Source organism: Terrapene carolina, unplaced genomic scaffold, assembly GCF_002925995.2.
Source record: "Terrapene carolina triunguis isolate 2854851 unplaced genomic scaffold, T_m_triunguis-2.0 Scaffold103, whole genome shotgun sequence".
Lineage (NCBI taxonomy): Eukaryota > Metazoa > Chordata > Testudines > Emydidae > Terrapene > Terrapene triunguis.
The window spans coordinates 2,894,690-2,918,089 of record NW_020664454.1 but is presented as its reverse complement, the minus strand read 5'-3'; the positions used below and the strand labels follow the sequence as shown (position 1 = coordinate 2,918,089).

The following is a 23,400-nucleotide window of genomic DNA, read 5'->3' as shown; positions in this document are numbered from 1 at the left end:
TCGCCAGGGTAAGCACCCTAGCGGGCCGGGCCAGTTTATTTACCTGCTGACGCGGCAGGTTCGGCCGACTGCGGCCCCCACTCGCCACGGTTCGCCGTCCCGGGCCAATGGGGGCGGCGGGAAGCCGCAGCCAGCACATCCCTCGCCCGCACCGCTTCTCGCCGCCCCCATTGGCCCGGGATGGTGAACCGCGGCCGAACCTGCCACGTCAGCAGGTAAATAAACTGGCCCGGCCCGCCAAGGTGCTTATCCTGGCGAGCTGCGTGCCAAACGTTGCCGACCCCTGCTCTACCGTAACAAGCTATTGACGAGTTTAAGGCTAAAGTTTGTCAAAAGAATAAATAAGCATGTCTCTTTTTTGTGTGCAAAAGGATACGTCCATGAGTCGTTAAAAACTTGCATTTCTGACAGCCTGAGCTCAACCTGCAGTACCTCATTAACGCTCTGCATATTGATACCTGTAAAAAAATACATTTCTATTTTGGGGGAAAGGGTTATTGCAAAGACTAACGGATAATACAACATTTCTGCAAATAGTTCTACAATTAATGTTCTTAGTTACTCACAACTGAAAATGCCTGACCTAAGCATCTTCTGCCCACTGAGAATTTATACCCTACTTTTAAGAGCTAATGCCGAGCTTACATCATAGAACGGTTAGAAATGACTGATTGAAAGTGCCATGGTAGAAGTGTAGCGAGAAGTGTACAGTTTTTGTTAAGCAAAAAGGACACATTGCAAACTCCAGTGAAAGCAATTACATATATTTGGAAAAAAAACTGCAAGTTAAACGTGCAATTCTCTTCACTACTAGAGGAAAACAAGGATTCCATGACAGACTGATTTGTTGATTCTGTAACTTTATTTTCATTTAAACACTGACCGCTAAGCCCCGCAGCTGAAGAAACCATAAAAAAACACCAGGAGTTGATAGAAGTGCTAGAATTAGTCTATTAAATTCTTTTAAACTATTTAAATTGCTGAATGAGCCAGATTAACTTTTGTGGGTAGAGGTCCTGCTTCTTCATGTTCATCAGTCTTGCATCGAACAACAACAAGAGCAGAAGCTGGGTATCTGGTCAGTTTTTCATTCATGTACTCCAAGTCTCCATAGATGCTCAGCTTCTGAAATAATTAAACATTTTAAAAAGATCATATCATTACAGATTCTGAATGCAAGACTCAAGACATGCTTAGCCATAAGAACACAGAATGGCCATAATGGGTCAGGCCAACAGTTCATCTAACTCAGTAGCCTGTTTTCCCGACAGTGGCCAATGCCAGGTGCTTCAGAGGGAATGAACAGAATAGGTCATCATCAAGTGATCCATCCCATCACCCATTCCCAGCTTCTGGCATATATCTATGATCATACATGTCTCAGTGAGGTTTTGAAGGTCCTCAAAGTAGCAATCCTTCAACTCTTACTATGAAACACTTTGCATTTTCCATGACATCTAAAATTCATGTTCACAGTTGAGTCTGAGTCCCAGGCTAGGACTGACATGTTCCTGTCAGAATAAGTGTGGTACTTGCCAGTCTTGCATATTTTTAGAGGAAGGAGAGTGGGGGGGGGGAAGGGATGGTCAGTTCAGCCAGTCCCTTCTCTCCTCCTCCAGTCAGATTCCTGCCACTCACCCACATCATGTCCACAGGTTCCTGCCATTCTCAGCCTTTTCACAATCTTATTAAAACCTCTTTAATGGTTTAGTGAATGCAACCTGTAACCATACATCCCCTAGGTCTCACTCTGCTCTGGCAAAAAGATACTAGAAACAAATTTCCAGTTGTCAAACATGGTTACCACGGGGAAGAGGGTTCCCAGCCAATGGGAGTTGCGGAGCCAGCGCTTGGGGTGAGGGCATCGCGCAGAGCCCCCAGGGCTGCCCTAGGAGGCAGATATGCCAGCCTCTTCCTGGAGCCGAGCAGAGCCAGGGCCAGGCAAGGCTGGCCCCGCTGGCTGGATTTTTAGTGGCCTGGTCAGCACCAGGGTCCCTTTTCAACTGGATGTTCCAGTCAAAAACCAGACACTGAGCAACCCAACAGCCCACAGGTAGATCTAATTGAGTATCACTGCCCTAAGCACTGGGATATAGGAGGGTTTTCTAAATCACATCTCTATCTCTCTTGCTGAAGTTGTTCCACTGTGTGTAAACATTGGAATAAGGACCCAAACTTGGGTTTCCCACCTCCAAGGTGAGAGCCCTAATCATGACAAAGACAGTGAAATGACTGCAGTGTCATTTATACAAAGTGGAACAGCTTCAACAAAATGCTTGAATAGTCATTGAGAATGAGAATAGTCAAAGTGAGAATGACTGTAGCCTCATGGTTATGGGCACTCACCTTGGAGATGGGAGACCCACATTTATGTCCTTGGTCCAATGACTTTAATTTACTTACACACAATTGAACAACTTTGAGAGATTGAGACCTGCCCCAAATGCCAATAGAGCATGCTTCTGCCAGGTGGGAGACCAAAGTTCAAATCCCTGCTCCACAGCCGGCCGAGAGGGGAACACAGGTGACCCACATCCCAGCTAAGTGCCCTATCTACTGGGCTAAAGGTTATAAAGAGAGGCACCCCCACCACCTTCTCCACCCATTTTGTGAATCGAGACCTTACAATTCTTGTCTTTACTTTTAAAATGTCCCAACAGAAAGTGCTTCATTTTGATGCAGATGAAATTTTGTTAAACCCAGATCAAAATGCACTGACTTTTGATTTGCCAACATTTTTAGTTTGATTCTAGCAGATTTTAGTTTTAATTTTGCAGAACAGCCAGTGAACCAAAACACCAGCTCTACACCTAAGACCCTACAGCATTTCAGACACTAAGTAATATGAATAACTTCAAGGTGATGTAAGCTATAGAATAATTTGCTTTACCTCAGAGGGAACATACTGCTGTACAGCTGTAGCAACAGTAGCACAACAAATCCAGAGTAGCACCAGTACGGAGAGAACAAGTGTAGTCGTTAAAATCCAACCAGAATTTCTGAAATGTAATGAGCATCGTTAAAGTTGTTTATCCTGTTTTCTTAAACTGTTATTCCTAAAGACATACACTGGGCTTTACCAATCTGCGTTCCCATGTCTAGATCATTCAGTTGAATGCTTCACTGGAGGAGTCTGGGAAACCAGTCTCTCACCCCACCTTAGTTACCTGTCTTCAGGTACAGGGTAGGGAAGCACAATGAATCAAGTCTGGCAGTTTCTTTACTAGATCCCAAGCGGACTCCTACTTTAAGCTATTTTGCCAACAAATCTCTCCATTAATTGCATTTTGAATGCATGACAGCAAAATCTCTAATCTCTCTTTCTGCCTTAAGAACCTCATTATGCCAGGGAAATAGCAGCCAAATGTTTAGCGCAATTCTAAAGAACATAATGACCATACTCATCAGACCAATGGTCCATCTAGCCCAGTCTCCTGTCTTCTGAAAGTGGCCAGTGCCAGATGCTTCAGAGAGAATGAACAGAACAGGACAACTGAGTGATCCATCCACAATCATCCAGTCCCAGCTTCTGGCAGTTGGAGGTTTAGGGATACCTGGAGCATGGGGTTGTGTTCCTGACCATGTTGGCTAATAGCACTGATGGACCCATCCTCAAACTTACCTAGTTCTTTTTTGAACCTAGTTAACTTTTGGCCTTCACAACATCCCAGGGCACTGAGTTCCACAGGTTGACTGTGCAGTGTGTGAAGTAGTATTTTCTTTTATTTGTTTTAAACCAGCTGCTTATTAATTTAATCGGGTGACCACTAGTTCATGTGTTATGTGAAGGGGTAAACAACCACCACCACCACTTCCCTATCTCCATATCATTCATGATTTTACAGACCTCTATCACATCTCCCTTTAGTCATCTCTTTTCTAAGCTTATCAGTCTTCTTACTCTCCCCTCATATGGAAGCTGTTCCATACTCCTAATCATTTTGTTGCCAGTCGATGTTGATAAATGCAAAGTAATGCATACTGGAAAACATAATCCCAACTATTCATATAAAATGATGGGGTCTAAATTATCTGTTACCACTCAAGAAAGATCTTGGAGTCATTGTGGATAGTTCTCTGCAAACATCCAGACAATGTGCAGCAGCAGTCAAAAAAGCGAACAGAATCATTAAGAAAGGGATAGATAATAAGACAGAAAATATATTGCCTCTATATAAATCCACAGTATGCCCACATCTTGAATACTGCATGCAGATGTGGTCGCCCCATCTCAAAAAAGATAGAATGGACTTGGAAAAGGTTCAGAAAAGGGCAACAAAAATGATTAGGGGTATGGAACGGCTGCCTTATGAGGAGAGATTAATAAGACTGGGACTTTTCAGCTTGGAAAAGAGACGACTAAGGGGGGATATGATAGAGGTCTATAAAATCATGACTGGTGTGGAGAAAGTAAATAAGGAAGTATTATTTACTCCTTCTCATAACACAAGAACTACGGGCCACTAAATGAAATTAATAGGCAGCAGGTTTAAAACAAACAAAGGAAGTATTTTTTTACAACGCACAGTCAACCTGTGGAACTCCTTGCATGAGGATGTTGTGAAGGCCAAGACTATAACAGGATTCAAAAAAGAACTAGATAAATTCATGGAGGATAGGTCCATCAATGTCTATTAGCCAGGATGGACAGGAATGGTGTCCCTAGCCTCTGTTTGCCAGAAGCTGGGAATGGGTGACAGTGGATGGATCACTTGATGATTACCTGTTCTGTTCATTCCCTCTGGGGCACCTGGCATTGGCCACTGTCGAAGACAGGATACTGGGCTAGATGGACTTTTGGTCTGACCCAGTATAGCCGTTCTTATGTACCTTTTCTGATTCTAAAATATTTTTTGATATGAGGTGACTAGAACTGCATGCAGTATTCAATATGTAGGTGTACCAGGGATTTTCTGTTTTTGTATCTATTCCTCTCTAGTTATTAACATTGTTAGCTTTTTTGACTGCTGCTGCACATTGAGAGGATGTTTTCAGTGTACTACTCACAATGATGCCAAGATCTTTCTTGCAACTAATTTAGACCCCATTATTTTGTATGTCTAGAAGTCTGTGAATGCATCCTGCTGCTCAGTAGCAAAGATTAATGAAAGAAAAAGAGCAAAGTTATATTGTAGCCTATCAACCTAGAAATAAAGCAAAACTGCTTATTTATACAGCACCTTTCACACTAGACAATCCCAAAGTACTACACAAATCAATCACTTCACCCTGATATGCAGCCATATCTAGGAACCCAGTGAAATGTAGCAGCTGTTTAACAGTTTGCAGCAAAATATCAGTAGTGTGGGACAGGAAATGACAAATGTCATGGTCAGGTTAAACTGCATGGAGAGATTAGGTTGGCCAAATAGTCAACAAGTATATTGTGGCTAATATCTATTTTCTTAAGGGAGCAGTGAGCTCTTTAACACAAGTGCTCAGAACCTCCCCTTTAACATCTCCTCCAAAACATCATCTTTCTTGAATACAGTTCTGTCACTTTGAGATTCTCTGATGGAGTATATGACATGTAAAATATATGGGGAAGGAATGTCATCCTACCATTTAAGCTTTTACAAGACAGTAGAAGATACATACATAGAAAGACATTTGAAAAAGCTATTGCTTTCCTCCTCTTCAAAAAATCCTCTGTGTGTCTGTGAACCTCCTGGCTGTAGGTCTGCTGAAATATCACAATGACAGCTCCATTAAAAGGTTACAATTAAAAAAAAAAAGATTTATGTTTAAAAACTCTAGTCTCATACAGTCCCTGTCTATACGAAGACATTGATAGTAGAAAGCTTCTTTAAAATGGTTCTAATTCCAGTGTGGCACCACTACCATCCAGTAGTATACCATGCTATATTTAAAATACATTTTAAAAAGAATTTATTATTGTGGCCTTTGTTGCAATGTACACAGGGTGAAGGTGACAGTCTGCCCATAATGACTTTTTCCTTTGTGGAAGATTTGACTTACTCTTGCAGGTTATGAATATTTTCATTTGCACTCTAGAGAACCCAAACCAACTTACCAGATGTTTTGCTCAACAACGATTCTTTCAGATCTGTGGTGTCCTGTGGAATATATTGAACTTCTGGCTTTGACTAAAACAATAATGAAAATTGTAAGGTATTATTTGTATTTCATAAAGCTTCAATTAACCTTAAAATTATAGTCATCCCATACGCATCATTCACATTTGCAAAAGAAATGGGGAAAAATTTTGACACACTATCCATTTAAGTTAATTTTGCTTTCTACATTGCAAATCCAGTGACCACTACAAAGAGAGACTGACTGCTGCCAAACATTAAGCATGCAGTTACTTGCCGAGACGGCTCTGCTATCTGTTGTGTGATTGGAAGACGCAGGAGATCAACTGTTAACACCCAGGACACACAAAGCCTTGTAAAAGTAAAAAAGCAAGCAAGCACCTGGAATATAACTATTTTGCCATCATCTGCTTGAAGGTAGAAGGTCCATGAGGAAGTTATGAAGCTCTGTGCTGAGTCCATCATGTCACTCCAGAATGATCTCACCAGTGTCAGAGGGAAAAGGAGATGAATCCTTGGCATCAGGGACATTAACTGTAAACACATCATTAACTGGTTTTCGATTTGTTCTGTACATATTCAAGCAATTTAACACTGTCCCCAATATGGTCTTAGTCTTTAAATAGAGAATTTCTCTCCATCTTTCTACACACACATTAAATTTGAAAAAAAAAAGTGAGAATCTGAGCAGAAAACAAGTAGGTGGCATTTGACAATCATGCTACATGCTTACTTGCTCTTGTCTCAGTTCAGCAAATGGCTGCTGATTCTGGCACCCAAGATGGCAAGCATATTGTTCATCAGACTGGGAATATGCTTCAGTACAGGCTGCAAAGAAGAAAAGTTGTGTAAATTGAAAAATAATTTCACATCTTAAGTCAGCAACTGAAAGCACGAATGTAAGGTGTAGGTACAGTCTGATAAGGACTCAAGTGACAATTTTAAAGACTTCCTATCCCACCTGAGGAATAATACGAGAGCAATCTACCAATACTGGTACCGGATTCTTTGGGCTGATGTAATCTAGATGATCTATCTAGAATAGGCATAAAACTGGGTTATATCTAAAAGCTGAATGCAGCAATAGCATTTGATCACAAAAATGAGGAAAAGCAAAAAAACAATCAAAATAAAGTAAGAGCAATTACTGGTATAGAAAATTCCAACATAGTGACGTAAATTAACACAGCCTCAACCCAGTAGAATAGGCAAGGATTTTGTACCAGAGATGGCATGGATTATCAACCAGAGTTCTGAAAGACCCTCCCACAGGACTGTGGCCTTCCCTCCCACATACCATGGAAGAGTTCAAGTTTTGCTCCAGGGGATGGAAGTAAACTAACAGAGGAATCCATCAAACGTCAGAGCGCCATGGCATAACAGGGAACAAAGGAGGGTTTGCCCATCAGTGTTGCATGAGTATAGTTAGACTTTCTATACCAATTTCAAGCTCTATCAAAAATATAAAGTCAGCTCTGCTCTTATTTCCAAATATCCGTATCCAATATTTAAAATAAAGGACAGACTAGCAATTACAGGAGAGAAGCCAGAAGATTTGTATTCTATTTGTGGCTTAGCCACCCACCTGCAGTATGACCTTGGGAAAAGTCTCTACACCTGGGGAACCGGAGACAGAAGTCAAGTGGGGATAATCCTCTCTCACTAGGGTATTGGGAGGCTTAGGCCAGAAGGCACAAAAAGAGCAGGCTTGGCAAGTAAAAGTGCCTACTGAACGTTAGGACGATCCATTTTCTCACAGGAGAGGAAAATGAACAAGTGTACGACCAGATATGGGAAGTCTATGGAAACAGGGCAGACAAAATCCTGGCAGGGAATGCACAGTAATCAGCCAAATAACTGAGTGTGCCGTTCTCAGGTGCCTGAGCAGCAGTCCTATGGTAAACCAGTTACAAAGCCAGACAATCGGCAGTCACAGAAGCACCTAGAGACAGAACTGAACATAATGGTCAGGGAGCGCATCACAAAGCACAGGACAGCCACCAAGCAATGAGCAAAATCAGTGTTATAAGACCACGGCAAATGAACAGGCAGAAGGCAACAGTCCAGGGTGGCAATGTTGTACAGGAAAGGAGGCAACACTTCAGACTCAGCTCTACATTTGGACTTTTGCTGCAGCACCCCTTTTTATGATATCCCTTGAGGTGTGGTTTGGCAATTGAAAAGAAATGTCTGGAGCACAGCTGTGCACAGGATAGTGCTTTTCTGCAGCTCTAGCCTATTCCCAGCTCCTATAACTCAGCTCTGTATTGTATTAACATGCCTTTCCCCAACTCTCTCTGCTATTGGAGCTGGCCACTGCCCCCTTTGTCTTCAGCACAAGATTGAGCCTCTTTTTAGTGCTGAGTTGGCACTTAACCACTTTTAGACTACATAGGGAGAGCTGCTCCCTCTCCTGCCTTGCTTGGTTGGCACCACGCTTTTGATCTCAGTATACGAACCTTAATGTTTATCAATTGCTTTAAGATCCTTGGCTGGAAGTACTACAGAACTGCAAAGAAATATTAGCTTGGTATATAGTTTGTAACAAGTATTTTCAGTTTTAATTATCGACATTCCTTGTCTGATCTTCAGATAATTAATCCTTTTAACCAATTAGTTATTCATGAATGTTTGATTATTTAATGGCTTAATTCAACAAGACAAACCCAGCTCCCAAGTTGTTTAACTACAAGCAAGGCAGAGAATGTAGTTAAGCTTGGTTTCTCTTTCCATAGTAAAGAAATTGTAAAATTTAGTTGAATGAGGCCATATCAGTGATGTAGTACAGTACACAGTTCACCAAGGTTTGTGCTTTGTAAAGCAAACATTTCAGCTGAAGTAAATACAAAGCCATACAGTCCCAACAAATAGACAGGGCTATGAAAATCATTGCAACTGATGTCATTTATTAGGTTGTCATTACACAATGTTGCATGGAGTAAAAGGGACACCATTAGCTTGAAAATTACATTGTCAGCTAACCATTTTACACCTAATATGGTTACATTACCTAAGTTTTTCCCTTGGCCAAAAGGACCCTTATGTTTTAAAGGCTCACAAAGCAGAAACCCCTTTTAAAAATTTGAGAAATTTTAATAAGTGCTCTATCAAACTTTTTTTTAAAGAGTAACATCAATTTAAAAAAAGTCAAACTGACAATATCCCTTCATACGTTTCCGCTCTTCCCTTCATTTGTCTCTTCACATTACATCTTGTGGAAAGAGCATAGAATTATCTTACCAGAGTCGCATTCCAGTTTGGTACGATTCAAGTCAATTCCATCATCCACAAACTGACAAATAGAAAACAGTCTGCAGCCTCGCTGACATGCATACAGTTCCTCTTCCTGGGAAGTTACAAGAAAAGCAGGGTTGCTAAAGAAATTACTAATACTCCATCCAAGAACCTAGGGTAGCAACAAGCAAACATTACTACTTTTCTGAGTACTATAAAAGCTACCGTGGAAAATGTTCTAGCAAAAAAACCCAAACAAAAAGAAAACCTTAGAAGCCAGCCAAACACCAAGGTCTGTACAGTCTGGAACAAAAGCAAATTACAGTTCTACCTTCCTCCAACAGAAGCTGGTCCAGTAAAAGATATCAGCTCACCTACCTTGTCTCTCTCATATGTTAGGACCAACAAAACTAGTTGTTTGTAGTGTTGTTGTAAACACTGAACATTGTTCTGCATTTGACACCATGTGAATCTATTAACAGGAAAACTCAAGACAAGTCTTTTGGCTCTGTCCTCATCCTTATGGTTGTCACCATCTGTTTTACAGGTGGAGAGAACTTTGAATCCATTATTAAAGGAACAAGGCAAACACACCACACCTTACCATATAACTAACCCATTGCAAACAAACTGATGTGATTTTCTTTCAGACACAGATGTTCTGATATTTTATACTGCAAAAACAGAACTGCCAAGCTGGGTCAAGATTTTTTTAATTTTTTTAATAAAGTCTAACAACCTTGACTGTCTCTCTAATAGAAATATCCTGCTGCAGAAAGTATGCCTCGGATGTTGACATTCACATTGAATTGGCTTTGGCAGGTATGATGCACACACAGATTCTCTTGACAAGTCTTAATGAAGTTTATCTTGAAGTTAAACCAAACAATGAATGTTTCCAAAATAAAAAGTGTCCTGCCACCTCTATTTCTATTTGGTAGCTTAGTGGTAAGTAGTGCTTAAAATCAACACAGGATAGATTGATTGTTTAAGTCACAAAGTACTCAGTAGGAAGAAGATTGTGTGTCATTTTATTGGCCTCTTTATGATGTATATTATAATAATGAGCTCAAAGTGCTTAGTTTTTTTAAAAAACTCTAAAAGCTACCAGAAACACCAGAGTCGCAATTTCCTTCAAAAACTTGCCAAAGTCCTCCAACAAAAAGAAGGCAACTATGCTTCACCACAGGAGTCTGAAATTTCATCTGCGGTAGGAAAAGATTTGGGGTTGGGATTAAGGAAGAAAGATGTTTAATCTTACAATGATTCAGTTCCCAAACTTTGACCTTTTTTGCAATTAGTATCATGCTTAGACATCTCAACATGCGGCATAAAGTCCCATATTCTAGATATACATTTCATTCCATCTACACAAGTCTTTGTTGCTTCCACTCATTGTTGAGGTATACACATCACAGTTACTGTCTCAAAACCATGATTATGTAGTTTTATTCTAAAAATATTAATTCCACACTTCAAACTTTCTGCTCTATTTCTCGTCTCCCTCGTTTGTTGTTTGTGCACCCCACATTTTGAACTCAACCTGTTACTCTGCTGCAGATAGAGAATAAAGTATATTACCAGTCAAAAATTCACACAAGACTGAAAAGAATAATGAATTTTCCAAATTCCAACAGTAACTCAGAATTCTATGGAATCTTGAACTGATGCTAAACCTCAACATGAAACAGAGCTGGGGGGGAACAGTTTTCCAACACCTTCCTTTTATAAAGACTTCTCCCTGAGTTAACTAGAACCCAGGGGTGGAAGTTTTTTGGGGTGCTCATTTTTTAACCACTCTTCAGACTTCATCCTCTATAATTCAAATGTTTTATCAGTGTCATGATTCAGGACTTTTTACCTGTCAACACACAAAGATATTTTGTATGGTTTTAAAGCCAGAGCAGCCCACATCAAGTTGGCATTGTTTCTTTGAGGGAAGGAGGGAGAAGGAAACAGGACACATGGAAACCCCACAACAACAAAATCTGGATGCTCTGCGCTTGAATAGCTTTTGAATATATTATAGAGCCTAAGAGGAAACGGTATTGCCTTACCTGGTAAAGAGACAACCTCTTCCCCCAAAAGGGTATATTTTACAGAGAGATTACTGACTGCTACACAGAGCTCTTCTTCAGGTCTACTTCCTTACCCAGCCCTGAAGAAGAGCTCTGTGTAGCTCAAAAGCTTTTATCATCCACCAACAAAAGCTGATCCAATAAGAGATATTATTTCATGTAGTCTATCTATATCCCATGGGGAGGGGGTGCAAAAGAAACAGGGCATATCTTGGGTTTGCTGTGTAGGGGGAATCTTCCTAGCCAAGGACCCCATACCTAGAGGCACCTGCTACCTGATAAGGAATCACCAACAACCAGTGGACCAGGGTGAACAAACCTCAAAAGCTATCGAGCGGGGGAAGCGAGTCATCCTCATCCCGACATAGACCTGAGGAGTCTCTCTCATGTTCTGGCAACACTTGTCATGCCAACAGTCGCACGGACTTGGATCAGATCAGGGATGGTCCCAGCTGGGGAGAAGCAGGGGGACCCCGGCGGAAGGCCCTGCGCCTTGGGGCCAGAGTGCAGGGGGCGGTGTCTGGCTATGGGCGCGGGGGGCCTGTACCTTGAGGCAGGTGTGGGGGGCGCCCCACAGCGCAGGAGCGGGGCGGAGGGGAGAGCTGTACCCTGAGAGGCCCGTCCAAGGAAGGCGGGATAAGGCCGGCGGGTCCCGTACCTTGGGGTAGGTGTGCAGGGGGTAAGTCAGCTGACAGGCCCGGTGGCACGACGCCGTGCTCCCCAGCGCCGAGTCAAAGGCCTCGGAGGAGCCCGCGGCAGCCCAGCCCCTCCCGCAGATCAGGAGCAGAAGAACGAGACCCAGCCCCGACAGGCTCCCCCGCGGCGCCGCCATCTTGCCCCTCCCTCTCTCACGGGGCGGGTGCGGGGGGAGGGGGGGTGTTGTTTATCGCGTCGGGTTCCCACTTCCGGCCCTCAGGTGAAGGACGGGGCTTGAGCGATATCGCGAGAATTCCCTCGCCGCGGGGCCTGACGGGAGAAGCAGTTTCCTTATCGGAGCTGAGCTGAGGAGGAGACGGAGAATCGCCTTCGCCGGGAACTACGAGGCGAGTCGCTTCCGGGACGGGCCGCGCGAGTCGGTTCGGGGGGCCGTGTAACTAGCCCGTGCGCCCCGAGCCCTGCTACCCCGCCGGGCAGCCACTAAGTCCCCGGCTCCCCAGCGCCGGGCAGCAGTATCCCGGGCCCATCGCCGCCCTGCCAGATACCCAGCTCCATCCCAGCGGGCCGGTCCCCCCCGACTCCATCCCTTCCCCCGGGGCATGAGCCGGGCACCCCATGCCCGCCCCCTCAGGGCATGTTGTAACTCGTAGCATGGTGCCGCACCCCCTTTGCGTACCCTGCAGTGTCACCCCAAATCTCCAGCCACAGATCTGTGCTCCCAGCCAGCCCCAGGTATATACGGTAGCAGCCCAAGCCCCCCACTCTCCCCAATCCTCATTTGTGCCTTGGAGCTTCATTGTATTCGGGGCTCAGTGTAACACTGCCATCAAAAGCCCCCCCCCCCCTTTTCCCCTACCTACCTGCAGCTCAGGCTCCTAGGTTATTTTTGCTGGTATTTCTGTCAACAATCTGCCTTTAAGTTAAAGCAGTATTACCAATACAGTTTCATAAAAGAAAATGGACAATTGTTTTCTCACTGAAACAGCTGCTGCACGTATCCAATAATTTGGAGACCTTTAAGTGTCCATCATGGATAGATTTGTGATACGAAAACCCAAAGCTCAAGAAAGCCCTAGGAAAAGAGATCCAGGGGAAAAGGTTTACAAGCAAGCCACTATAGAATCTCTGAAGGTAAGAGCGGGGAGGGCAAAGGGAATGGATGGATAAGAGATCAGTGTAGTATTTTCAGTATAGGCCTGATGGAGTTTATATAGCAACTTCTGTCCCAAAGGATCACAGAGCACTTGAGAGAGTACATACAGCACCACTGAAATGCATCTGAGATGGACAGCAGCCAAGAAGAAAACAAACACTCAGCACAACAGCAAGGAGAACGAAAATGTACTCCAGACACTGAAGCAAAGGCCTATTACAAAAACTGCCATGGAACATTTAATGTGTATCTAAAGCAGATAGGACGTTGTTTTTTAAGCTCATTTAATGCATGTACACCATAAACTGAGGCAATATCAGATTTGGAGCTTGAAAGGATAATGTGTTAGATTCACCCTGCTGAGATATGAACTTACAGTTCTAGTGAGTCCAAGTCATTCATATCTGACGCTTAGATGTAGGACCCCCAATTAATAGGCCCCTGAATTTCCTTTCGGGCCATTAACACTGAAATGGGATCACTTCCCACCCCTTTCTCTAGGGTAAAGATTTCAGCCCTAATCAGTATTTCAGAACCCAGTGTGCAATAGTCCCATTCAGTATCCTGTAAAATTGGGTACAGTTTAGTTTAGCCCTTTCACTTGAGCATTAGGAATTCTGTAATTAGAAGTGTGTGTGTGTGTGTGTAAATATGGCCCACAATTAACTTCAGTTGGATGTGAACGCTGCACAGAAGCCAGTTTGCTAGACCTGTACTCTAGGACCCTAAAAGGGCTGATGATCAGTAGCAGTTGTTCTGTAGACTTCTGCTGGCATACAACTCAGGCTTTATTTTATCAGATCTCCTAGGCTAAGGCATGGTCAATAGTTCAATGAGACTCCTCCAAAGGAAGCCCAGGTTGCTGCAAGAAATGGTGTTGGTCATTTAGGTGACACTTCTCTCCCTACTGAGCTAGTGCTCCACCACACCACGAGGGGGCACTGGATTGCTGGAAATACTATTTGTCAAATAAATATGTGTGGTCATTGAAGATCTTATGGCAAATGTTAGCAAGGTGTGGTGTTACTCCTGCTGTTCTGGCCACAATTCTATCTTGGGTACTTACAGTCAGCCCGTGTCCAAGTTTACCTGTGGCCTCAATTTTAGAAGTGATTTATTTCCTCACGTGAAAACAGTCATGTAAAGTTGACACAGAATAGCTGCTGCATTCCTCCCCACATATGGCTGCCGTTCAGTGGTGTGTGCTCTGTCAGTAAACAGTACAATGGATAGGCACGCTCCATCAGACTGAAAGGCATTCTATAAACAATGGTCAGATATTTGGTGACGTGAGTACAAGATTCTGCACGATATAAGCTTTCTAAAGAAAGTTCAATAGATTTAGAATTTGTTTAGAATGTTTTATGATGAATCACAAAAACAAAACAAAAAACCACAAACGTAGGGTCAAACTTTCAGCCAGTCTCAGGTGTCCTGTAAATCTGTGCATATAGATTTTGCAGCTCATACAGACTAATTGCGTATCTATCCATGTGCGTATGCATTTCTATGCTCATAATTTTGCAGATGCTAAGAAAGTATAGCTGAAACTTGGACTCATAATTAGTTGTAGAATACATAGGTACAGAGTACAGTTACTATTTGAGATCATTCTAAACCTATGGGAAGTCATAATGCTCTAAGTAGCAACACTAATGCTGGAATCATCATCCAAGAGTGCCATTAATCAGGTGCATGATTGTATTTATAAATGTTGTATTTAAAGAACATAAAATGTGCATAAACTAGTCAAATAGGCAGCAAGAATGCATTGTGAGACACATTTAGCATGTATAGGTGGATCCAACACCACCCTCCCTGCATGGGATTAAAGCATTTGACAAAGATTCTCTGAGCCATGTATTTTTCCTGAATCTCCACACTGAGCTGGCTTTAAGATTTGCAGAACTCCATGCTTGAGGGGGAGAGGGAAAGGACACAGGCCAATTGGCCATTAATAATAATTTATTATTTATATTACCATAGCACTTTTCCTTCCCCTTTTGATCTTGCTGGAAGTGGGAATTGGGTGGTGAGTGTTCTCCCATTTGGGTCCTAATTGCAGAAGTTTAAAAAATAAATAAATTAGGAGTAACTTGCATTTCAACAGTGAGTGAAGAGATTCCTGCATATCCATTAGTCAGTCTGTATCTGAACATTTCTAACGTGCCCATCACTGTAGCATCTGGGCATGATATAGATAATTGAAAAGGACAATCTGTGAGTAGAGGTGCATGCTTTTCACCCCTCCCTTCTTGCACCGCTTTCTTGAGTGATAGTTTCTTCATTGTTTTCCCCTCTGATACTTAGTTTTTTCATTGTTTTCCCCCTGCGGGTTATTTTGCAGCCAAGAGATTATTATTACACCTCTACCCTGATATAATGCTGTCCTCGGGAGCTAAAAAAATCTTACTGCGTTATAGGTGAAACCGCGTTATATTGAACTTGCTTTGATCCGCCAGAGCGCGCAGCCCCGCCCCCCCCGGAGCACTGCTTTACCACGTTATATCAGAATTCGTATTATATCAGGTTGTGTTATATCGGGGTAGAGGTGTATTAATTGTGATAGCACTTGTGTCCCCAGTCTTGGATCAGGGCTTTATTGTGCTAGGTGCTTACAAACAGAACAGAAAATGTTGCCAAAGAGCTACAATCTAAATATAAGACAGAGGAGGATACAAACAGCATACCAGCTGCATAATCGTTGCTGAATGATTGTAAAAGGTCTTGCACTACATCTTGCGCGTAACAAGACTCGGGCTTCTTGTAATCCGTTGTCTGGGAGTGTCACAGCAAGATGCTTGGGGTGAAAGGCACTATGTAAATGCCAGATACATTAATGACTGGCTTCTTTCAGTCCCTCTGTGGTGCTCCCTAGCTCCTTTTCTCTCTCTGCTGATACTACCTGCTTTAAGATTTCCAAAGTTGAAAACAAAAGTGGGGCAGATTCAGGCGCTGCCTGGTACTAAGTTGCTACTAACAATATTATAATTAGCTGCTTCCCCCAGCCACTCCCTCTCATCCGCTCTTTATTAAGCCATTTATACAGTGGGCTTCCCAAAGTCTGAACACTTGCATAACTGTCTTCTTTTTCTAGGAGACATTTGCAGCTAAGTGCCCTGTGTTTGGCAGAATAAGATTAAGAATCTCACTTTTGCCTTCTAGATATTTCTGTCCTGATTTACAACAGGGAGCTGCTCTCAAGCAATTACCTATCATTTTGGACCATCACATATTCTGTGCTCTGGTTCATGTCATGATCAATAATTCATGTGTCGATAACAGCCCCATTAGCTGAGATGAAGGCCAACATCTTTATTCGCAATAAGAATATTCCACTGTCCTAATGACTTTTCTCTTTCCCAGAGAGTGGTGGTTGTAGAAGACATAAAAAGATGGAAATCTGTCCTGGAGCTTCCTGGCCAGTCTAAAGAGAATTTGATCGAAGCTTTGGAGGAATTAAAGAAGAAAATACCTTCTAAGGATGTGTTACTTTCAACAAAAATAGGTGCACTTCGTATCTAATTTAGAGTGTGAAAATGAGGTGGATTTGTGTCCTTCACTTGTTGGATTTTTCTATACACAAGGGAATTGTTGACAGTATTTTTCAGTAATGGTCCTAAGCACTTTACCTTATTGTTGAATAAAATCCTAGTGGTAGGTAGCTACATAATCTGCAAAATTCTTAGTACAGCAAAGAAAGAGTTCTCCTTGAATTATTCACAATTATTTGGATGTTGCCTGCTTGTAATCAAGGGCTGGGTCACTCCCTTCCATGGTAAAATATGTGGGAGAAGGACTAAGGGGGAGGAAATCTCCACAAAGTTCCTCCTTGATTGGTCATGGGTGGTTACTCTCCTGTGGAATGAGATGCGGGACCCATCTGCAAACCCAGAGAAGTCCTCAGGATCTGCTGGAGGCCCGAGCCATCAGCATAGAGGCCCTGCTCCTTAGTTACAGCTACCTCGGTGCTCCTTTCTTCCCCCAGGAATCCCCAATGTGGAGGGGGCTACGTGCTTATAACACCACAACAACTTGATTAATTTTCACAGGACTGGGGGACAGGGTATGATGTGAGACCACCAGTTCCCTGCCCTCTTTTTGTGCAGATCCTGATCTTGCAGAGATCACCCCAAGATGTACTGGAGGGGGGAGAGTAGCAGTGCCAGGGCTGACCCCTCCCTCCCCCCCTTCTGTGCAAAAGCAGTAGGACCCTCATGCAGAGGGCCCTCTCTGTGTACGGAACAGGAGGAATGATCTGCTCTTCTGGTCTGAATTTTGTAATTTAATTTGCCATCTTGAGCACATTCAGCCTTCCTGTATCACAGGGGTTCTCAAACTGGGGGTCAGGACCCCTCAGGGGATCGTGAGGTTATTACATGGGGGGTCGCGAGCTGTCAGCCTCCACCCCAAACCCCGCTTTTCTTCCAGCATTTATAATGGTGTTAAATATATAAAAATGTGTTTTTAATTTATAAGCACTCAGAGGCTTGCTATGTGAAAGGGGTCACCAGTACAAAAGTTTGAGAACCACTGCATCAGGTCTGCACCAGCGACAGATGAAGCAGTTGTGCTGTATGAAACCCAAGGAGTAACAGTGACACCTTCTGGCCAATAGTGTTATCACTTAGAAATTAATACCAAGCAGAAGAAGAGGAACTGTGCCTTCTGCTTTGTGTTACGTCAGTGGTTTTCAACCTGTGGAATTTTTATTGGAATTGAAATTTTTTAGGGATCCGCAAATGAAAAAAGGTTGAAAACCACTGTGTTCGGTAGTATATCCCCTTTCAAAGGGCACATTTCCTTGACGGTGCAGTAGCTCTCTGTGCATTTCCGTGGGCGTGAGAAACGTCACTGATGGTGATTGGAAAACAGTAGGAAATCATTACTTCCTCACTCGCATGTAAAAACATTGCAAATATCACTTCACATCCGCTTCCCCAAATAATTTTTTAGCAAACATTTTTATTCTGTGTGAGCCAATCCTGAAGACTTTACACTAGATTTACCATCTGTCTAAGTACTCGTATAGCCCTGTATTGTCTGAGCACCTCACTACACACCTCTGTGATCTAGGGAAAGCTACTCCCATTTTACAGCTGCATAACCGAGCACCTAGGAAGTTACTCAGGCAAAACCACCATTGAATCAGTGAATAAGGACTCTGCAAGCGTTGGCCCCAGTGTTTTCATATTTGTATTTGTGTCAAGTGCTTAGTTTTCTGCTGAAGCTGTCTGAGCCCTGGTCTACACTGGTGGGGGGAGATCAATCTAAGTTATGCAACTTCAGCTATGTGAATGATGTAGATGAAGTCCACGTACTTGGATCGACTTACTCGCAGCGCTGGAGTATAGGAGTCGACAGGAGAGCGCTCAGGGGTCGATTTATCACATCTAGACTAGACTTGATAAATCGATCCCTGCTGAATCGATCACTACCCGCCGATCCGGCGGGTAATGAAGACATACCCTGACTTACAATGCTTTGTGACTGTTTTGTCACTAATGTGCACTGACAGGTCTGGATTACACTTACCTACCCACCAAAGTTGAACGAACTCTGTTGCTGTTTCTATTTGGCAGGTCACACGGTTAATAAGATGCGCAAACATTCAGACCATGACGTGGCCAATCTCGCAAAAGACGTTTACACTGAGTGGCGAACTTTCATCAAAGATTATTCAAACAAACCATCGATAGAAGTCAGGAGCGATCCCAAAACAGAGACTCTCAGGAAGAATGCACGGAAGCTACTTTGCGATGCTCTGGAACTAGAGGTAATATTCTTGATACTCTTATTTTTTTTTAGCTTAAAGGAGAGTATGTAGGTAGCTGCTGTATCGAGAGATCTCCGTTATTGGGGGTTTTTCCAAAGGAGTTAGTTTTCCTTTGCTCAGATTACTCTGGCTATTGAAAACAAAGGTGAAAATGACGCTGACACTGCTCTCATTTACAGAGTCCGCAAACAGGACACCTGTGTGTCTGTTATGCTTAAATCGTGTAGGGGAAAGAGGACGTTAATATAGAAAACTAAACATCCTACTGTTTATTAGCTATAAAACCTACACAAAGAGCTCTTGGTTGTTTTGTGTTTCAGGGAAATTGTATTTCAGTAATTAAGTATTTGTAAATTAAAACTTATTGCAAAAATGGACAGAGAGGGGTCAATAATATATAAAGTGGTGGTAAATACTAGATCCCTGTGGTATCTTTAAGTGAATGAACAAGACGTGCTGTAAGGCTTAATGATTAGTTTGCCTGGTGTATTAAACGCCATAATAATTATCCTTTTAATTTATTCATTAATTAGCCTTTAAATAGAAAGTCAAGTGGTAGGAAATCAGGAGTTACAAAGGAAAGTTAAAGGTAATGTGTTCTTTAGCTGTATCTTGCCTTAGGAAAAATTAACACTCTGGCCAGTTAAGAAGTGAATGGTATGTTCTGAAAGGAGTTCTCACCTGTCCTCTTCAAATAGGGTTATGATAGGTTAAAGTGGGGATGTCTCAAGATGACTGGATGATTCAAGAGAGTGATAAAAAAGAAAGGCTCCATAATACACTAGGTGGCTTGTTCAAATCCTGCCCTTTGGATCTGTGTCAGTTTCTAGCACAGAGGCCTGGTGGTATGAACAGACAGGGTTTTCAGTGGCACAAGGTGCCTGCAGCCTACCCTCTGGCAAGACAATTCATGCCGCTTCAAAAATAGGCAGTGCTGGGTAGAGACACCAGTGACAGGGCAGAGATTAAAACTGCCCTCTCCAAACAGGACACATGTGTAAGGATGGCAAGGAAAACATTGCCTGCTCCCCCATAGGCATGAATCTCCCCGGAATGCAGCTACCATCAGAGATGTGTAGTTTGCTTCAGTATGAGTCAGTCAGATGTATAGACAGTCACAGGAAAAGGAGGGAGTCCAACAATTGGGAGTACAAGGACAATGGAGAGGGGAATCTGCAGGTGGGGACAGGAGTAAGTGGGTCAGAAGGGGATGTGCAAGGACAGGGGCAACTGGGAGATGGGTAGCAGAGGGGGCATAAAATGGGGCAAGGACTTGGGGGTTGAATAATACTCTAATAATAACACACTAACATTTTGGAGTCTCCCATCTGCGAAAGTATGGGAGATTCCCCATCACTAAAGGCAAAAGTGAAATTAAAAGTGTGGTGAGCAGTTGAGGTTTCATTTCTTCCTTTGTTTATTTCTTACATTTCTAAGCTGTGCCAAATTACAGATCTTGGCACATAACTTCATAATTAACATTTAGCAAATCCCTTTCTGCATTCTTAATTACACCTCCTTCCACACACAGCCTGCATTTCCCTTTATAGCACCAGGCAAAGCTCCCAAGTATTTGGAGTGTCTTAGAATTGCTTTTAGGATCGAGCTGAAAATAGTATCCAAGGTTCCTTGTATTAGAAAGATCAAATGTGAGATTTATGGAGACAGTGCAGTGTAGTTTGTAATTGCAGTTGAACTTGATACCCAAAGCTGGTTGCAGATTAGTGTCCTGTTGTGAGGGCAAAGCATTGCCTCCCAGCTGGAGATGCGAATGAGTTCCCTGCGACTGACCAAGTTGCCTTGTTCCTTAATTGCTCGGGTGGAATTAAATTGCTCTTCCTGTTTCACACGTGATGGGAAGTAGATTTCCTTGAATTTGAGCTGATTAATGAAGAAACTCTGAAAACCACCGAACTCCAATTTCAATCAGTTGGTCTCCTTATTAAACGTAAGGATCTAATTTTACACTTTGCTGTTTTCAGATTGATCACCCACTGGCTGAAAATATTGAGCGAGAAGCTTTTCATCTCTCTTCCCGTCTCATTAATGCACCATATCGCAGGACAGTGCGAGCCCTAGTCTTCACGTTAAAGCACAAACCTGAAACCCGCGCACAAGTCAAAACCGGTGCACTCCCAGTCAGTGCGCTTGTACAAAACCATAAGAAGTGACTCAGAGTGCCTGGTGCTGAACGTGGGATTCACGTGTCTATGCCACATATTGGGATTGAGAAGCCCTTGTGTTTTAAGAGTGCAGGAGCACTGGTCATGTTAATCACTCTGCCATTGTAAGGACAGGATATATCAGGAAGGTGTCTGGGGCAAATTCAGTGGAGATGTAAGCGGTGGTGTAAATTAATCATCTGTGAGTCAGTGGACATTTGAGGGAACAGAATGGGTGGGGTTGTAGCAGGAAAAGCACATAGGCCTCCCCTACTTTGCTTTATGCCTTCTTAATTACTTTCTTACTTACTTACTTGGTTAATTTTCCTGCTACAAAACCACTCTTCTGGTCCCATAGCATGTAAGTTGTATCAACTTGCACCGGCAGAACCACACATCACTTGCACCACCATTTATGTCACATCTGAGGGCAAGTCTACACTACAGTGCTACAACAGCGCAGCTGCACCGATGCAGCTTAGCTACTATAGCACATCTGGGAGAGCCCTCTCCCATCGGCGTAATTACTCCACCGCCGCGAGAGGCAGAAGCTATGTTGGCGGGAGAGCGTCTCTCGTCGATGTAGCACCGGTGTGGACAGTGCTTAGGTCGCTGTAACTTGCGTCGCTTGGGCGTGTGTGTGTGTCTTTTTCACATCCCTGAGCGATGTAAGTTACATCAACTTAAGCAGTAGTGTAGACCAGCCCTCAGCGTGACTCCTGTCTGAGCCAGGAGCATAGTGGAACTATCTGAAAGGAGCAATGATGTTCAGTGCCAGTCAGAAGGGGTGGGAGTTTACAATCGGAAGTGAAGGTGATGACTGACAGCTCTAGTTAACACTAGTTCAGTCATGTTCCCTGCAGTAATACCCAGGTACTCCCAGAGCTAACTGCTTAGCAAAGTGAGGGGGCTTCTCTTCACTGTATTCCAGAGTTGGGAACTCAGCCCACAGTCTGTGTTGGCTGGCCAGCTTTATCCTGCTGCATCCCAAAACCTCGTTTATCCCAGCATTGTGGATGTCTCCCTAGGCCTTCAGGTAAATGAGGCAGCACCTGTATTTGCTACGTGACACCTCTTTGCTGTGTATTCTACTGAGCATCTCACCTTAAACATCAACACCTCATTTCTGATGTATTTAAGTGTGGTGCTTGTTTTTTGTGTGTACGAATATGAGGAAAGCTTGTAATGAAATCTCTAAGTATAATTCAATGGGAGCGTAAATTGACCTTTCATAAAGGCTCTTACCCCCACAATGGAATAAATATTAATACTTTAGAGCGATTATGTGAACAACTTTTTAAGCAATAAACAGATTATTTTTAACCAGCACGTGTTTCCCGGTATTAATTAGTGGAAGCTTTGTCTTTTCTCCGATTGCCTTAGTGCCACGAGTCACGTTGTTCTTGATACACATGCTGTTCTTGAGGCTGTGGCAGACACAGTCTCTCTCTGCTGTGCTATGTGTTCTGACTATGTGCAGGCTGGTCAGAGAACATAATCAGTGAGATGAAACTATAAGAGTAGAGATGGCCGAGAACTGGGATAAGTGAAACTTGTGTATTGTTGGCCCTGGAAATGTGATGGGGCAAGGAGTTCAACTTGTCATCATAATGTCAAGTTGCTTCAGGAAGTACCTCCCCTAATCACTGCTGGTCAGTACTTGTGGTGTCTGTCTCACAAAGTGCCACTAAGTCAAGATGGTTGGTGCATATGGAGCAACTGTATGTTAGGTGTTCACAACAGTCCACATTCAGATCTCCTCCAAGATAATGAGAGAGAAATGATTATCCACCCAGTTGTATCTGCCAGCCCCCTTTTTTCTCCATGGATATTAAAACCTGAAGCAGCACTCCACTCTGAAGTTCGTGGAGTCACTGCCTTTGCCCAGCACTGCATTCTCCAGACACCTTATACTGCTCAATTCTTTTTATTAATTTCAAAGCAATGACTCCCTAATTTTAGAATACTGTAATACAGACATTCATTTAAAATTAGGGATGGGTGGGCTGGAAACATGACTGAGTCAGATGTTGGAAGACGGCTATCTGTAATGCAATGAGTAACAGTTTGTTCTAGAGCATTAGGGGTGGATGTATGACTGATCGTTAGGGGAGTAATAGCTGAGTGAAGACCTAACACTTGGTCTGCTTGTTGCTACCCACAGTGCCTAAACCACAGTCCACTTCTCACAGGTAACTGGACCCATTTGACACAAGTTAAATACTCAAAACCATGCTGACACAATAGCATGTCAACAATATGCTAGACTGGCATGAAGGCGATT

At 43.0% G+C, this 23,400-nt stretch overlaps 2 protein-coding genes across 3 annotated transcripts; one reads left to right on the top strand and one right to left on the bottom strand.

Moving 5' to 3' along the window:
• Positions 1-266: 266 nt before the first annotated feature.
• Positions 267-12,220, bottom strand: LOC112120538 (transmembrane protein 59). 2 transcript variants are annotated; one of them, XM_024219650.3, is made up of 8 exons: positions 12,027-12,220; positions 9,297-9,402; positions 6,790-6,884; positions 6,438-6,590; positions 6,035-6,107; positions 5,599-5,683; positions 2,891-2,999; positions 267-1,125 (listed from the first exon to the last, which is right to left on the bottom strand). In XM_024219650.3, the coding sequence occupies exons 1-8, from the start codon at positions 12,198-12,200 to the stop codon at positions 973-975; spliced, it is 948 nt and encodes a 315-aa protein (XP_024075418.2). In that variant the 5' UTR covers positions 12,201-12,220; the 3' UTR covers positions 267-972. The 2 variants fall into 2 exon arrangements, with proteins under 2 accessions (XP_024075418.2, XP_026507607.1); XM_026651822.2 differs by having other exon boundaries at positions 5,599-5,680.
• Positions 12,221-12,903: 683 nt separating this feature from the next.
• On the top strand, positions 12,904-21,706 carry LOC112120539 (transcription elongation factor A N-terminal and central domain-containing protein 2). The gene is made up of 4 exons (XM_026651814.2): positions 12,904-13,156; positions 16,545-16,686; positions 18,761-18,954; positions 20,937-21,706. Exons 1-4 carry the CDS (start codon positions 13,055-13,057, stop codon positions 21,123-21,125), a joined length of 627 nt encoding a protein of 208 aa, XP_026507599.1. The 5' UTR covers positions 12,904-13,054; the 3' UTR covers positions 21,126-21,706.
• Positions 21,707-23,400: the final 1,694 nt, after the last annotated feature.